At 46.1% G+C, this 18,265-nt stretch overlaps 1 protein-coding gene across 1 annotated transcript; it reads left to right on the forward strand.

Annotated features, from left to right (window-relative positions):
* The first annotated feature begins 14,346 nt into the window (after window positions 1-14,346).
* On the forward strand, window positions 14,347-17,454 carry LOC145861342 (voltage-dependent L-type calcium channel subunit alpha-1D). Its single transcript, XM_082963349.1, has 4 exons — window positions 14,347-14,360; window positions 14,699-14,838; window positions 16,146-16,316; window positions 16,507-17,454. The coding sequence occupies exons 1-4, from the start codon at window positions 14,347-14,349 to the stop codon at window positions 16,743-16,745; spliced, it is 564 nt and encodes a 187-aa protein (XP_082819475.1). The 3' UTR covers window positions 16,746-17,454.
* The last annotated feature ends 811 nt before the right edge of the window (window positions 17,455-18,265 follow it).

Here is an 18,265-nt window from a genome sequence, read left to right on the forward strand (position 1 = left end):
ACGCACACACACACACACACACACACACACACACACACACACACACACACACACACACACACACACACACACACACACACACACACACACACACACCCCCCCACACACACACACACACACACACACACACACACACACACACACACACACACACACACACACACACACACACACACACACACACACACACACACACACACACACACACACACACACACACACACACACACACACACACACAGGAGGTAGAGAGAAAGTAGTAGGAGACACAGAGGATCCAGTTTCCTCTGACTGGTTGCTGTGGTTTCTGAGGGGTGCTGTTGACGTAGACAGTGTGTGTGTGTGCTGTCCGGTGTGTGTGTGTGTGTGTGTGTGTGTGTGTCTGTGTGTGTGTGTGTGTGTTGTGTGTGTGTGTGTGTGTGTGTGTGTGTGTGTGTGCGTCCAGGGTCAGATTGGAGCGTAATACACAGCAGATCATTTACAGGAAGACAGGAAGTGTCCTGGTGATGTAACTATAACCACAGTCTGGTAGGAAACACCTAACAACTGATTCTGACCATTATTAAGCCTGGAAATACATGTTGAATTCAGCTCTGGTTCACCTTTAAATGTTTCTAGTTGTATTATCACCTTCACTAGTACAGTGAAATGTCTTTCCTTCAGCTCTTTCCCAACAACGTAGTAATCAGGATCAGAAGGACTATCAACTAAAGCCACGTTGAACAAAAACACACCACAAATAGAAATAACAGGAGAAAGTCAACTATATACAGTTCCAGGGTCAGTAGTTATATACAGGCTCAGTTCCAGGGTCAGTAGTTATATACAGGGACAGTTCCAGGGTCAGTAGTTATATACAGGCTCAGTTCCAGGGTCAGTAGTTATATACAGGCTCAGTTCCAGGGTCAGTAGTTATATACAGGCTCAGTTCCAGGGTCAGTAGTTATATACAGGCTCAGTTCCAGGGTCAGTAGTTATATACAGGGACAGTTCCAGGGTCAGTAGTTATATACAGTTCCAGGGTCAGTAGTTATAAACAGGCTCAGTTCCAGGGTCAGTAGCTATATACGGGCTCAGTTCCAGGGTCAGTAGTTATATACAGGCTCAGTTCCAGGGTCAGTAGCTATATACAGGCTCAGTTCCAGGGTCAGTAGCTATATACGGGCTCAGTTCCAGGGCCAGTCAAGATGCTCTCAATGGTGCAGCTGTAGAACTTTTAGAAGATTTCAGAGCCCCATGTCAAATCTTTTCAACCTCCTGAGGGGGAAGAGGTTCTGTCGCTTTCCTCATGACTGTTTGCATGTGCACCATTTTAAGTCCTGGACCATTTTTTAAGTCCACCCGAGGAACGTGAAATCCTCCACCGCTGCAGCCCTGTTGATGTGGATGGTGGCCCTTCTCCTGTAGTCCACGATCAGCTCCTTGGTCTTCCTGACGTTGTCCTGGCCCCACACTGCCAGGTCACTGACCTCCTCCTCCCTGTAGACTATCTAATAGTTACCGGTGATCAGGCCTACTACCGTCGTGTCGTCAGCAAACTTGATGATGGTGTTGGAGTCGTGGGTGAACAGGGAGTACAGGAAGGGACTAAGCACACACCCCTGTGGGGCCCCTGTGTTGAGGGTCAGCGTGGCGGAGGTGATGTTGCCTACCTTCAGCACCTGAGATCGACTCATCAAGAAGTCCAGGACTCAATTGTGCTGGTCCTCCCATCACAGCAGTTTGACTGGTACCCTCAATATGGCTGTCGGTCCTCCCATCACAGCAGTTTGACTGGTACCCTCAATATGGCTGCTGGTCCTCCCATCACAGTAGTTTGACTGGTACCCTCAATATGGCTGTCAGTCCTCCCATCACAGTAGTTTGACTGGTACCCTCAATATGGCTGTCAGTCCTCCCATCACAGCAGTTTGACTGGTACCCTCAATATGGCTGCTCGGTCCTCCCATCACAGCAGTTTGACTGGTACCCTCAATATGGCTGCTGGTCCTCCCATCACAGCAGTTTGACTGGTACCCTCAATATGGCTGCTCGGTCCTCCCATCACAGCAGTTTGACTGGTACCCTCAATATGGCTGCTGGTCCTCCCATCACAGCAGTTTGACTGGTACCCTCAATATGGCTGCTGGTCCTCCCATCACAGCAGTTTGACTGGTACCCTCAATATGGCTGCTGGTCCTCCCATCACAGTAGTTTGACTGGTACCCTCAATATGGCTGCTCGGTCCTCCCATCACAGTCAGTTTGACTGGTACCCTCAATATGGCTGCTCAGTCCTCCCATCACAGCAGTTTGACTGGTACCCTCAATATGGCTGTCAGTCCTCCCATCACAGTAGTTTGACTGGTACCCTCAATATGGCTGCTGGTCCTCCCATCACAGCAGTTTGACTGGTACCCTCAATATGGCTGTCAGTCCTCCCATCACAGCAGTTTGACTGGTACCCCCAATATGGCTGTCGGTCCTCCCATCACAGCAGTTTGACTGGTACCCTCAATATGGCTGCTGGTCCTCCCGTCACAGTAGTTTGACTGCTACCCTCAATATGGCTGCTGGTCCTCCCATCACAGCAGTTTGACTGGTACCCTCAATATGGCTGCTGGTCCTCCCATCACAGCAGTTTGACTGGTACCCTCAATATGGCTGCTCGGTCCTCCCATCACAGCAGTTTGACTGCTACCCTCAATATGGCTGTCAGGTCCTCCCATCACAGCAGTTTGACTGGTACCCTCAATATGGCTGCTGGTCCTCCCATCACAGCAGTTTGACTGGTACCCTCAATATGGCTGCTGGTCCTCCCATCACAGCAGTTTGACTGGTACCCCCAATATGGCTGCTGGTCCTCCCATCACATCAGTTGGACTGGTACCTTCAATATGGCTGCTGGTCCTCCCATCACAGCAGTTTGACTGGTACCCTCAATATGGCTGCTGGTCCTCCCATCACAGCAGTTTGACTGGTACCCCCAATATGGCTGCTCGGTCCTCCCATCACAGCAGTTTGACTGGTACCCTCAATATGGCTGCTGGTCCTCCCGTCACAGTAGTTTGACTGCTACCCTCAATATGGCTGCTCGGTCCTCCCATCACAGTAGTTTGACTGGTACCCTCAATATGGCTGTCAGTCCTCCCATCACAGCAGTTTGACTGGTACCCTCAATATGGCTGCTGGTCCTCCCGTCACAGCAGTTTGACTGGTACCCTCAATATGGCTGCTGGTCCTCCCATCACAGCAGTTTGACTGCTACCCTCAATATGGCTGCTGGTCCTCCCATCACAGCAGTTTGACTGGTACCCTCAATATGGCTGTCAGTCCTCCCATCACAGCAGTTTGACTGGTACCCTCAATATGGCTGCTCGGTCCTCCCATCACAGCAGTTTGACTGGTACCCCCAATATGGCTGTCAGTCCTCCCATCACAGTAGTTTGACTGGTACCCTCAATATGGCTGCTCGGTCCTCCCATCACAGTAGTTTGACTGGTACCCTCAATATGGCTGCTCGGTCCTCCCATCACAGTAGTTTGACTGGTACCCTCAATATGGCTGCTGGTCCTCCCATCACAGCAGTTTGACTGGCCCTCTGCTGTCAGTCTCCTAGCATAATATGGCTGTCAGTCCTCCCATCACAGCAGTTTGACTGGTACCCTCAATATGGCTGCTGGTCCTCCCATCACAGCAGTTTGACTGGTACCCTCAATATGGCTGCTGGTCCTCCCATCACAGCAGCAGGCCAGTTCTTGCCATCGTCTACGGTGGCCTAGCTAATTAAGCTAAGAGTAGTGATCATAGCAGACATCTGCCATGCCTGACACAGATTGGTCATTACAACAGGACTAGGGTTTCTATGAGTTCCAAATGGAAACTTATAGTGCGCTTCTTTTGACCAGGGCCAATAGAGTTCTGCTCCAAAGTAGTGCACTATTAGGAAATACGATTCCATTTGGGACGCAGACAATGAGGTTTGTGTTCTATAGGGGTGTTATGCTGATTAGCTGTACTGGATGGTGATTGGTCAGCGCAGCGCTGTGCATTATGCAACTCAGCGCCTTGGAACATCTGTTCAGCCTACGGTGTGTGTGTGTGTGTGTGTGTGTGTGTGTGTGTGTGTGTGTGTGTGTGTGTGTGTGTGTGTGTGTGTGTGTGTGTGTGTGTGTGTGTGGTGTGTGTGTGTGTGGTGTGTGTGTGTGTGGTGTGTGTGTGTGTGTGTGTGTGTGTGTGTGTGGTGTGTGTGTGTGTGGTGTGTGTGTGTGTGTGTGTGTGTGTGTGTGTATATGCCAGCAGGGTGCTGTGAAGCCTGTTCAGGAGTAATAACTCTATCTGTGAGTGCTGACACTGATGTTAATGCTATGGAAAACGCTCTAATTGAGCGTGTGATAGAGACGGTGCCTGTCCTTCTCCCCTTCTATCGGGATGACTCTGTTATGCCTCAGGACACGGGGGTAGGGAGGGGGCAAGGGAACACACACACACACACACACACACACACAACACGTCGCTCCATACCACTGTGCTGCTCACTCAGAATGGCCATCACTATCTCTCCAGGCCGGGACACACAGGGCTAGCATCACTGAGCCAGTGCCCGTGGCAGAGTCACCAGTCAGGCTTTCTCAAACGACCCTCCGATGGTAGAGCAGTAGAGTTGGAGATGCCAGCTCAACACAGTGTGTAGAACGCAACAAAATAGTCCATTCCTGTAGGGTTATTGAGGTTAAAACAGTCCATTCCTGTAGGGTTATTGAGGTTAAAATAGTCCATTCCTGTAGGGTTATTGGAGGTTAAAACAGTCCATTCCTGTAGGGTTATTGAGGTTAAAATAGTCCATTCCTGTAGGGTTATTGAGGTTAAAATAGTCCATTCCTGTAGGGTTATTGGAGGTTAAAACAGTCCATTCCTGTAGGGTTATTGAGGTTAAAACAGTCCATTCCTGTAGGGTTATTGAGGTTAAAATAGTCCATTCCTGTAGGGTTATTGAGGTTAAAATAGTCCATTCCTGTAGGGTTATTGAGGTTAAAACAGTCCATTCCTGTAGGGTTATTGAGGTATAAATAGTCCATTCCTGTAGGGTTATTGAGGTTAAAATAGTCCATTCCTGTAGGGTTATTGGAGGTTAAAATAGTCCATTCCTGTAGGGTTATTGAGGTTAAAATAGTCCATTCCTGTAGGGTTATTGGAGGTTAAAACAGTCCATTCCTGTAGGGTTATTGAGGTTAAAATAGTCCATTCCTGTAGGGTTATTGAGGTTAAAATAGTCCATTCCTGTAGGGTTATTGAGGTTAAAATAGTCCATTCCTGTAGGGTTATTGAGGTTAAAATAGTCCATTCCTGTAGGGTTATTGAGGTTAAAATAGTCCATTCCTGTAGGGTTATTGGAGGTTAAAACAGTCCATTCCTGTAGGGTTATTGAGGTTAAAATAGTCCATTCCTGTAGGGTTATTGAGGTTAAAATAGTCCATTCCTGTAGGGTTATTGAGGTTAAAATAGTCCATTCCTGTAGGGTTATTGAGGTTAAAATAGTCCATTCCTGTAGGGTTATTGGAGGTTAAAACAGTCCATTCCTGTAGGGTTATTGAGGTTAAAATAGTCCATTCCTGTAGGGTTATTGAGGTTAAAATAGTCCATTCCTGTAGGGTTATTGAGGTTAAAATAGTCCATTCCTGTAGGGTTATTGAGGTTAAACAGTCCATTCCTGTAGGGTTATTGAGGTTAAAACAGTCCATTCCTGTAGGGTTATTGAGGTTAAAATAGTCCATTCCTGTAGGGTTATTGGAGGTTAAAACAGTCCATTCCTGTAGGGTTATTGAGGTTAAAACAGTCCATTCCTGTAGGGGTTATTGAGGTTAAAATAGTCCATTCCTGTAGGGTTATTGAGGTTAAAATAGTCCATTCCTGTAGGGTTATTGGAGGTTAAAATAGTCCATTCCTGTAGGGGTTATTGAGGTTAAAATAGTCCATTCCTGTAGGGTTATTGGAGGTTAAAACAGTCCATTCCTGTAGGGTTATTGGAGGTTAAAACAGTCCATTCCTGTAGGGTTATTGAGGTTAAAATAGTCCATTCCTGTAGGGTTATTGAGGTTAAAATAGTCCATTCCTGTAGGGTTATTGAGGTTAAAATAGTCCATTCCTGTAGGGTTATTGAGGTTTAAATAGTCCATTCCTGTAGGGTTATTGAGGTTAAAATAGTCCATTCCTGTAGGGTTATTGAGGTTAAAACAGTCCATTCCTGTAGGGTTATTGAGGTTAAATAGTCCATTCCTGTAGGGTTATTGAGGTTAAAATAGTCCATTCCTGTAGGGTTATTGAGGTTAAAATAGTCCATTCCTGTAGGGTTATTGGAGGTTAAAATAGTCCATTCCTGTAGGGTTATTGAGGTTAAAATAGTCCATTCCTGTAGGGTTATTGAGGTTAAAATAGTCCATTCCTGTAGGGTTATTGGAGGTTAAAATAGTCCATTCCTGTAGGGGTTATTGAGGTTAAAATAGTCCATTCCTGTAGGGTTATTGGAGGTTAAAACAGTCCATTCCTGTAGGGTTATTGGAGGTTAAAACAGTCCATTCCTGTAGGGTTATTGAGGTTAAAATAGTCCATTCCTGTAGGGTTATTGAGGTTAAAATAGTCCATTCCTGTAGGGTTATTGAGGTTAAAATAGTCCATTCCTGTAGGGTTATTGAGGTTTAAATAGTCCATTCCTGTAGGGTTATTGAGGTTAAAATAGTCCATTCCTGTAGGGTTATTGAGGTTAAAACAGTCCATTCCTGTAGGGTTATTGAGGTTAAATAGTCCATTCCTGTAGGGTTATTGAGGTTAAAATAGTCCCTTCCTGTAGGGTTATTGAGGTTAAAATAGTCCATTCCTGTAGGGTTATTGGAGGTTAAAACAGTCCATTCCTGTAGGGTTATTGAGGTTAAAATAGTCCCTTCCTGTAGGGTTATTGGAGGTTAAAACAGTCCATTCCTGTAGGGTTATTGGAGGTTAAAACAGTCCATTCCTGTAGGGTTATTGAGGTTAAAATAGTCCATTCCTGTAGGGTTATTGGAGGTTAAAGCCCATACTGATATAGTGTAAATGCTAGAGTGTGTTGACAGTCTGACTGATTCACACCCTCAGTGTCTTATCTTCACCATCAGATAGTGTTGTAAAAGGAAGTACTCCACAGAGAGATGGGTCTCACACACACAGGCACACACACACTCACACACACATACTATCTCTCTCTAATACTCACTCTCTCTCTCTCTCTCTCTCTCTCTCTCTCTCTCTCTCTCTCTCACTGCTGGAGCCAGGAGATGGGTCACTTTAGCCATAAAGAGTAAGGATGGTGTTGTCCTGGTTTATGTCTGGACAGAGAGAGAAGAGCAGACTGGCTAACCTGTAGGGTTTCCTCTGGAGGGAGAACACACACACAGAGACATGCCTAGGATACACACTACCACACACACACAGAGACATGCCTAGGATACACACTACCACACAGAGACATGCCTAGGATACACACTACCACACACACACAGAGACATGCCTAGGATACACACTACCACACACACACAGAGACATGCCTAGGATACACACTACCACACACACACAGAGACATGCCTAGGATACACACTACCACACACACACAGAGACATGCCTAGGATACACACTACCACACAGAGACATGCCTAGGATACACACTACCACACACACACAGAGACATGCCTAGGATACACACTACCACACACACACAGAGACATGCCTAGGATACACACTACCACACACACACAGAGACATGCCTAGGATACACACTACCACACACACACAGAGACATGCCTAGGATACACACTACCACACACACACAGAGACATGCCTAGGATACACACTACCACACACACAGAGACATGCCTAGGATACACACTACCACACAGAGACATGCCTAGGATACACACTACCACACACACACAGAGACATGCCTAGGATACACACTACCACACACACACACAGAGACATGCCTAGGATACACACTACCACACACACACAGAGACATGCCTAGTATACACACTACGACACACACAGAGACATGCCTAGGATACACACTACCACACAGAGACATGCCTAGGATACAGACTACCACACACACACAGAGACATGCCTAGGATACACACTACCACACACACACACAGAGACATGCCTAGGATACACACTACCACACACACACAGAGACATGCCTAGGATACACACTACCACACACACACAGAGACATGCCTAGGATACACACTACCACACACACACAGAGACATGCCTAGGATACACACTACCACACACACACAGAGACATGCCTAGGATACACACTACCACACACACACAGAGACATGCCTAGGATACACACTACCACACACACACAGAGACATGCCTAGGATACACACTACCACACACACACAGAGACATGCCTAGGATACACACTACCACACACACACAGAGACATGCCTAGGATACACACTACCACACACACACAGAGACATGCCTAGGATACACACTACCACACACAGAGACATGCCTAGGATACACACTACCACACACACACAGAGACATGCCTAGGATACACACTACCACACACACACAGAGACATGCCTAGGATACACACTACCACACACACACAGAGACATGCCTAGGATACACACTACCACACACACACAGAGACATGCCTAGGATACACACTACCACACACACACAGAGACATGCCTAGGATACACACTACCACACACACACAGAGACATGCCTAGGATACACACTACCACACACACACAGAGACATGCCTAGGATACACACTACCACACACACACAGAGACATGCCTAGGATACACACTACCACACACACACAGAGACATGCCTAGGATACACACTACCACACACACACAGAGACATGCCTAGGATACACACTACCACACACACACAGAGACATGCCTAGGATACACACTACCACACACACACAGAGACATGCCTAGGATACACACTACCACACACACACAGAGACATGCCTAGGATACACACTACCACACACACACAGAGACATGCCTAGGATACACACTACCACACAGAGACATGCCTAGGATACACACTACCACACACACACAGGACATGCCTAGGATACACACTACCACACAGAGACATGCCTAGGATACACACTACCACACACACACACAGGGACATGCCTAGGATACACACTACCACACACACACAGAGACATGCCTAGGACTACCACACTACCACACACACACAGAGACATGCCTAGGATACACACTACCACACACACACAGAGACATGCCTAGGATACACACTACCACACACACACAGAGACATGCCTAGGATACACACTACCACACACACACAGAGACATGCCTAGGATACACACTACCACACACACACAGAGACATGCCTAGGATACACACTACCACACACACACAGAGACATGCCTAGGATACACACTACCACACACACACAGAGACATGCCTAGGATACACACTACCACACACACACAGAGACATGCCTAGGATACACACTACCACACACACACAGAGACATGCCTAGGATACACACTACACACACACAGAGACATGCCTAGGATACACACTACCACACACACACAGAGACATGCCTAGGATACACACTACCACACACACACAGAGACATGCCTAGGATACACACTACCACACACACACAGAGACATGCCTAGGATACACACTACCACACACACACAGAGACATGCCTAGGATACACACTACCACACACACACAGAGACATGCCTAGGATACACACTACCACACACACACACAGAGACATGCCTAGGATACACACTACCACACACACACAGAGACATGCCTAGGATACACACTACCACACACACACACAGAGACATGCCTAGGATACACACTACCACACACACACAGAGACATGCCTAGGATACACACTACCACACACACACAGAGACATGCCTAGGATACACACTACCACACACACACAGAGACATGCCTAGGATACACACTACCACACACACACACAGAGACATGCCTAGGATACACACTACCACACACACACAGAGACATGCCTAGGATACACACTACCACACACACACACAGAGACATGCCTAGGATACACACTACCACACACACACAGAGACATGCCTAGGATACACACTACCACACACACACAGAGACATGCCTAGGATACACACTACCACACTACCACACACACACAGAGACATGCCTAGGATACACACTACCACACACACACAGAGACATGCCTAGGATACACACTACCACACACACACACAGGGACATGCCTAGGATACACACTACCACACACACACAGAGACATGCCTAGGATACACACTACCACACACACACAGAGACATGCCTAGGATGCACACTACCACACTACCACACACACACAGAGACATGCCTAGGATACACACTACCACACACACACAGAGACATGCCTAGGATACACACTACCACACACACACAGAGACATGCCTAGGATACACACTACCACACACACACAGAGACATGCCTAGGATACACACTACCACACACACACAGAGACATGCCTAGGATACACACTACCACACACACACAGAGACATGCCTAGGATACACACTACCACACACACACAGAGACATGCCTAGGATACACACTACCACACACACACAGAGACATGCCTAGGATACACACTACCACACACACACAGAGACATGCCTAGGATACACACTACCACACACACACAGAGACATGCCTAGGATACACACTACCACACACACACAGAGACATGCCTAGGATACACACTACCACACACACACAGAGACATGCCTAGGATACACACTACCACACACACACAGAGACATGCCTAGGATACACACTACCACACACACACAGAGACATGCCTAGGATACACACTACCACACACACACACAGAGACATGCCTAGGATACACACTACCACACACACAACAGAGACATGCCTAGGATACACACTACCACACACACACAGAGACATGCCTAGGATACACACTACCACACACACACAGAGTACATGCCTAGGATACACACTACCACACACACACAGAGACATGCCTAGGATACACACTACCACACAGAGACATGCCTAGGATACACACTACCACACACACACACAGGGACATGCCTAGGATACACACTACCACACACACACAGAGACATGCCTAGGATACACACTACCACACACACACACAGGGACATGCCTAGGATACACACTACCACACACACACAGAGACATGCCTAGGATACACACTACCACACACACACAGGGACATGCCTAGGATACACACTACCACACACACACAGAGACATGCCTAGGATACACACTACCACACACACACAGAGACATGCCTAGGATACACACTACCACACACACAGAGACATGCCTAGGATGCACACTACCACACTACCACACAGAGACATGCCTAGGATACACACTACCACACACACACAGAGACATGCCTAGGATACACACTACCACACACACACAGAGACATGCCTAGGATACACACTACCACACACACAGAGAGACATGCCTAGGATACACACTACCACACACACAGAGACATGCCTAGGATACACACTACCACACACACACACAGAGACATGCCTAGGATACACACTACCACACACTCTCTCCTCCCAGCAGAATAGGACCACCATCAGGTCAAGCTGAACCATCTCCCAGCAGTACTGTCATGTCCTCCACCCTCAGCTCCTCAGCCTGCGGTCAGTCCTCTAGCAGGTCCTCTATGTCTGCTAGCATATGTCAACACTTAGCCTGCCTCGTCCACAGCTCTTACTGGCCTGTCAGCTGGCTTTAGTCTCCTGTTGGGATAGGGGACAGAGAGAGAGAGTCTGCTGTCCCAAATGGCACCCTATTCCCTGTATAGTGCTCTACCCCTGACCAGGTCCATTAACATCACTCCCCCACATGTTATTACATAGATACTTCATCCACTCAGTAGAGTCAGATAGAGCCTTCCTCCGCATGACCCCCCCCAGGTTACATGGTTTATATTATGATGTATTATATTACATGGCCCCCCCAGGATACATGGTTTATATTATGATATATTATATTACATGACCCCCCCCCCAGGATACATGGTTTATATTATGATATATTATATTACATGACCCCCCCAGGATACATGGTTTATATTATGATATATTATATTACATGACCCCCCCCCCAGGATACATGGTTTATATTATGATATATTATATTACATGACCCCCCCCCCCAGGATACATGTTTTATATTATGATATATTATATTACATGACCCCCCCCCCCAGGATACATGGTTTATATTATGATATATTATATTACATGACCCCCCCCCAGGATACATGGTTTATATTATGATATATTATATTACATGACCCCCCAGGATACATGGTTTATATTATGATATATTATATTACATGACCCCCCCAGGATACATGTTTTATATTATGATATATTATATTACATGACCCCCCCCAGGATACATGTTTTATATTATGATATATTATATTACATGACCCCCCCAGGATACATGTTTTATATTATGATATATTATATTACATGACCCCCCCAGGATACATGTTTTATATTATGATATATTATATTACATGACCCCCCAGGATACATGGTTTATATCATGATATTAGCAGCCTATTCCTTCATTAGCTGAGGAATATAGGGCCCTGTGAGAGCACTTCTCTGCCCTTCTCTCTCTCCCTCCCTCCACCTCCACCACTCTCCCTCCCCTCTGGGAGAGTATTTGGGCTTTTAATCTTCCTCTGCTAATCGGACATCTTCCACTCAGGGGTTTGAAGTGACCTGGAGACTGTGGTGAGTGCTTAGAAAGATAGAGGGAGGGAGGGAGGGAGGGAGGGAGGGAGGGAGGGAGGGAGGGAGGGAGGGAGGGGGTGGCTATGGAGAGAGAGAGGGAGAGGTTTACAAAGAGAAGGGGATGAAGAGATATAGAGAGAGAGGTAAGGATTGGCACCAAGAGAGTGAGAAAGAGGTTTACAAAATAGAAGGGGGTGAAGAGATATAGAGAGAGGTAGGGGATTGACACCAAAAGAGAGAGAAAGAGGGGAGAGAACCGTTATTTTCAAGTAGCCATTTGGTCTGTGTTAATTGATCATTCTGCCTATCTAATGTGGCGCCTACTGGCCTCTGAGCCAGGCTCTTCTGACAATGGTATAGTGCTTTATAGGCACTCGGAGAGAAGAGAGAGAGGGGGGGGGTTAGAGATTGAGGGAGAGAGAGGGAGAGAAAGAGGTAGCAAGAGAGAGAGAGAGAAAGAGAGGGAGAGGGGGAGGTTAGAGATTGAGGGAGAGAAAGTGGTAGAAAGAGAGAGAGAGATATTATCTACTTCACTTGCTTTGGCCATGTTAACATATGTTTCCCATGCCAATAAAGCCCTTAAATTGAATTGAATTGAGAGAGAGAGAGAGAGAGAGAGAGAGAGAGAGAGAGAGAGAGAGAGAGAGAGACACACATATATATATATATATATATAGAGAGAGAGAGAGAGAGAGAGAGAGAGAGAGCTGGGTATAGAAACAGGTTAATATGTAGAACCAGTGCTGTGTTTCATCAGTCTAGCTCTGCTCTCTCTCCATGTCTGTTCTCTCTAACAGACCACATCATACTGTTACTGATTATACTCCTCTGGGACTGCTGAAAAATGGAAGGAGGACGATCAACCATGATTATACATTAACTGATGGTTGATTGATAACGATGATGATGATTATGATAAAGATGACAAGGACAAAAACAAAGAAATGCAATTTCATAAAGACAAATTCATGACAATGTTGAAGCCCCCATGTAGTATTTTATTGTATTGTTAAATCATCCCTGTATGTCTCCTGAATCACTGTGTGTTTTTCATCATTTATCATTTATATCCCCGAGCCTCGTTTTGCCATTACAATGCTCCTTCTGATCATGTGGGTGTTGCTATATCACAGGACTGATGGTTGCTGATAATGGGCCTCTGTACTCCTATGTAGATATTCCATTAAAAATCAGCCGTTTCCAGCTACAATAGTCATTTACAACATGAACAATGTCTACACTGTATTTCTGATCAATTTGATGTTATTTTAATGGACCAAAAAAAGTGCTTTTCTTTCAAAAACAAGGACATTTCTAAGTGACCACAAACTTTTGAACGGTAGTGTACATTTTAATATATTTACATAGACATCCCTGATTGGCAGATAGGATCGTCTAGACTCTCGAGCCTACACCACTTACCCCTTCAAAGTAGGAGGATACATATGCAAATAAAAGATGACTGGTCATTGGTCAGAATAATCAGATTGTGATGTCAAGCTGCGGGACAACAGATTGAAATTCCAGGAATTGTTAAACAAAAAGCTCTCCCACTAAAATGGCAATATCGTCATGTTAACAATTTCAGAGTGTTTATTTGGACCTCACTGTGAGGAAATATCATAACACTTTTTGACTTCACTGCCCCTTTAACAAGTGTCCTCAATGACAATCCAATGACGATGATAATAATGATGAGGACGATCAATCCTGTAAGATCTTCCTCTCTCTCTCTCTCTCTCTCTCTCTCTCTCTCTCTCTCTCTCTCTCTCTCTCTCTCTCTCTTCTCTTTCTCCCACTCTCTCTGCAGGCTCTTCAGTGCTATATTAGAGCAGGCCACCAAAGTGGATGGAGGGACGCCCATAGGAGGGAAGGCAGCGGGCTTTGATGTGAAGGCACTCCGGGCGTTCAGGGTGCTCAGGCCACTCAGACTGGTGTCTGGGGTGCCCAGTGAGTCAGACACACACACACACACACACACACACACACACACACAACGACACAAAGGGCGCAGGACACAAAGGGCGCAGGACATGAAAAAGCTGACAAAAATCAGGCAATGAGGGGGAGGGGAGAGGGAGGGAGCCAACACTTTACCTGTACATTGGAAATATGTATTCTCTTTCTCCCTATTCAGAAATGGGTATTGATGGATATTATGGTATTATGGTATTGATTGATATTATGGTATTATGGTATTGATGGATATTATGGTATTATGGTATTGATTGATATTATGGTATTATGGTATTGATCGATATTATGGTATTATGGTATTGATGGATATTATGGTATTATGGTATTGATGGATATTATGGTATTATGGTATTGATGGATATTATGGATATTATGGTATTGATGGATATTATGGTATTATGGTATTGATGCATATTATGGTATTATGGTATTGATTGATATTATGGTATTATGGTATTGATATAGTGGATTACTCTGTCTACTAGTTTAGGAGAAAATGATTTGTGTCTGAACCTGGAGAGACTTCAGGGGTATTGGTCAGCCACCCCCCTTCCTCCCCCACTGGGGACCAGGTGCAGCGGGAGATTGGGAGGAGATTCGGGGGAGGAGATAGCATGTGATATCGGGCTGATGATAGTCTGGGCTGATCTCTGACCTGGTGACCAGACCACTGCTTTACAACATGGCTTTACTGTCTGTGGTCACAGCTAGAGGATACATTGGGAGTGTATGACCCACACACAGCTAGCTAGCTCTGTCTCCCCTAGTTAACCTGTGTGTTATGGTGTCTCTCTAGGCCTCTAGGTAGTGTCTACCTAGCCTCGGGAGACACTGGTTCCCGCCAGCTCACATTAAACGCTGCACGATATATCAGCTTCCTCTGATGAACTAGGGGGGTGTGGTTTAGTTGATGAGGAACGCCCAGCTCCGGCGTTGCCCGGCAGTAGACACCTGGACAACGACGCGTGTAACGCCATACTTACGAGGTGACATGTATATGTCTAGGGTGAAGATGACATCTTGTTTTAAACCTAGAAAACGCAGCGCTGTGGATTCTGTTTTTTGATTGGTCGAAGGTGATCCAATCGCTTTCTAATTTGTTTTGTGCAACGCCCCTCGGCCAAAAACTGCTTCGATGGGATCCCTTCCAGACTGATGCTGCAGCGCTAACTAGACTAGTGCTTACCTACCTGTCTGCATATAGGGTGTGTTTGTGTGTGTGTTAATGTGTGGTTGTTGTGGAGCCTCGATGGGAAACGCTGTCTCCTCTCCACCTCCAGGCCTTCAGGTGGTGCTGAACTCCATCATCAAGGCCATGGTTCCTCTCCTCCACATCGCCCTGCTGGTCCTGTTTGTCATCATCATCTACGCCATCATCGGCCTGGAGCTGTTCATGGGCAAGATGCACCGCACCTGTTTCTACCACAGAGAGGGACATCCCTTCTACAGAGGTAGGAACACACACACACCTGTTTCTACCACAGAGAGGGACACCCCTTCTACAGAGGTAGGAACACACACACACACACACACACACCACACACACACACACACACACACACACACACACACACACACACACACACACACACACACACACACGTGTATAAATGTGGTTAAATCTGTGTGTCCTCCCTACAGGTCCCATAGTGGAGGAGAAGCCGGCCCCCTGCGCTCCTAACGGGGCTCACGGCCGCCACTGCTCCCAGAACGCCACGCAATGCATGATGGGCTGGGAGGGGCCTAACGATGGCATCACTAACTTCGACAACTTTGCCTTCGCCATGTTGACGGTGTTCCAGTGCATCACCATGGAGGGCTGGACAGACGTCCTCTACTGGGTGAGTCTACACCAAGGATGGAGATCAGGGTTTCACTGATCAGTCTCTGGTGACCCCTGTCCATTCCACATATTCATGGGTTGCACCTCCCCTTCACGGGGTCATGTCATGCCATTGTTATGAACGTTCACAAGACGTCCTCTACCGGTGGCGCCATAGTGGAGCCCTAAGGTGGTGATAAACCCAGTCATTCTTGACGGAGGCTGACTACTGTTTTGTCTAAATTACACTATAGTGCCTGGAAATACGATGACATTGTGAAAGTAGTCAAATATTTAGTAGGAAACAACTTTGCCAGCATTATCATGTCGTCAAATTTACTTTAGACATGGCAATGTTATCATTAGCTGGCAAAGTTTGTCAAAAATAGCTAGCAATGCTAACGGTAGGTAGCTAGCTGAAATCCGGTATCCTCGTCTCAATCTTAGCTAACTAGCTAACGTTATACTGCATCTAAAGTCAATATGGCGACATCAAAATGATGACCAAAGATTTTCCTACTCATTATTTTCCTCCTTTTGAAATGTCATCATATTTCCAAGCCACTGTAATGCACTTTTGATGAAATTTTCATCAGCGCTCATTGACGATGCATTGAGTAGAATGCTCAGTCGGGCATCAGTCCAAAACAAACGTTCTGAAACAGTATTGTGACCAAACATGAACCTATGAATTAGTTCTGGTCCAACACCAGAACATCTGATTCAACTCATCATAAAGCCCTTGTTTAATCTCGTCTTCTACAGTTGGTACAGCCTTTAGTAGACCTTTTTCCACGTTTTGTTACGTTACAGCGTTATTCTAAGATGGATTCAATAAAAAAATATCCTCAGAAATCTACACACAATACCCCATAATGACAAAGCGAAAACAGATTTGTCAAAATTTTTGCACATTTATAAAATATTAAAAACTGAAATACCTTATTTACATAAGTATTAAGACTCTTTGCTCTGAGACTTGAAATTGAGCTCAGGTGCATCCTGTTTCTATTGGTCATCCTTGAGATGTTTCTAAACTTGATTGGAGTCCACCTGTGGTAAATTCAAATGATTGAACATGATTTGGAAAGGCAAACACCAATCTAAATAAGGTCCCACAGTTGACAGTGCATGTCAGAGCAAAAACCAAGCCATGAGGTCGAAGGAGTTGTCCGTAGAGCTCCGAGACAGGATTGTGTCGAGGCACAGATCTGGGGAAGGGTACCAAAACATTTCTGCAGCGTTGAAGCTCACCAAAAACACAGTGGCCTCCATCATTCTTAAATGGAAGAAGTTTGGAACCACCAAGACTCTCCTTAGAGCTGGCCACCCGGCCAAACTGAGCAATCGGGGGAGAAGGGCCTTGGTCAGGGAGGCGACCAAGAACCCAATGGTCACTCTGACAGAGCTCCAGAGTTCCTCTGTGGAGATGGGAGAAACTTCCAGAAGGACAACCATCTCTGCAGCACTCCACCAATCAGGCCTTTATGGTAGAGTGGCCAGAAGGAAGCCACTCCTCAGTAAAAGGCACATGACAGCTCGATTGGAGTTTGCACAAAAGCACCTAAAGACTCTCAA

This window comes from Salmo salar, chromosome 17, assembly GCF_965601325.2.
Source record: "Salmo salar chromosome 17, fSalSal1, whole genome shotgun sequence".
NCBI classification, from domain to species: Eukaryota; Metazoa; Chordata; class Actinopteri; order Salmoniformes; family Salmonidae; genus Salmo; species Salmo salar.

Bases quoted from the DNA above. Each gene is read 5' to 3' on its own strand.
- LOC145861342 (XM_082963349.1), top strand. The intron at 14,839-16,145 runs GTGAGTCAGACA...CTCCACCTCCAG, and splicing joins ACTGGTGTCTGGGGTGCCCA to GCCTTCAGGTGGTGCTGAAC. The intron at 16,317-16,506 runs GTAGGAACACAC...TCCTCCCTACAG, and splicing joins GGGACATCCCTTCTACAGAG to GTCCCATAGTGGAGGAGAAG.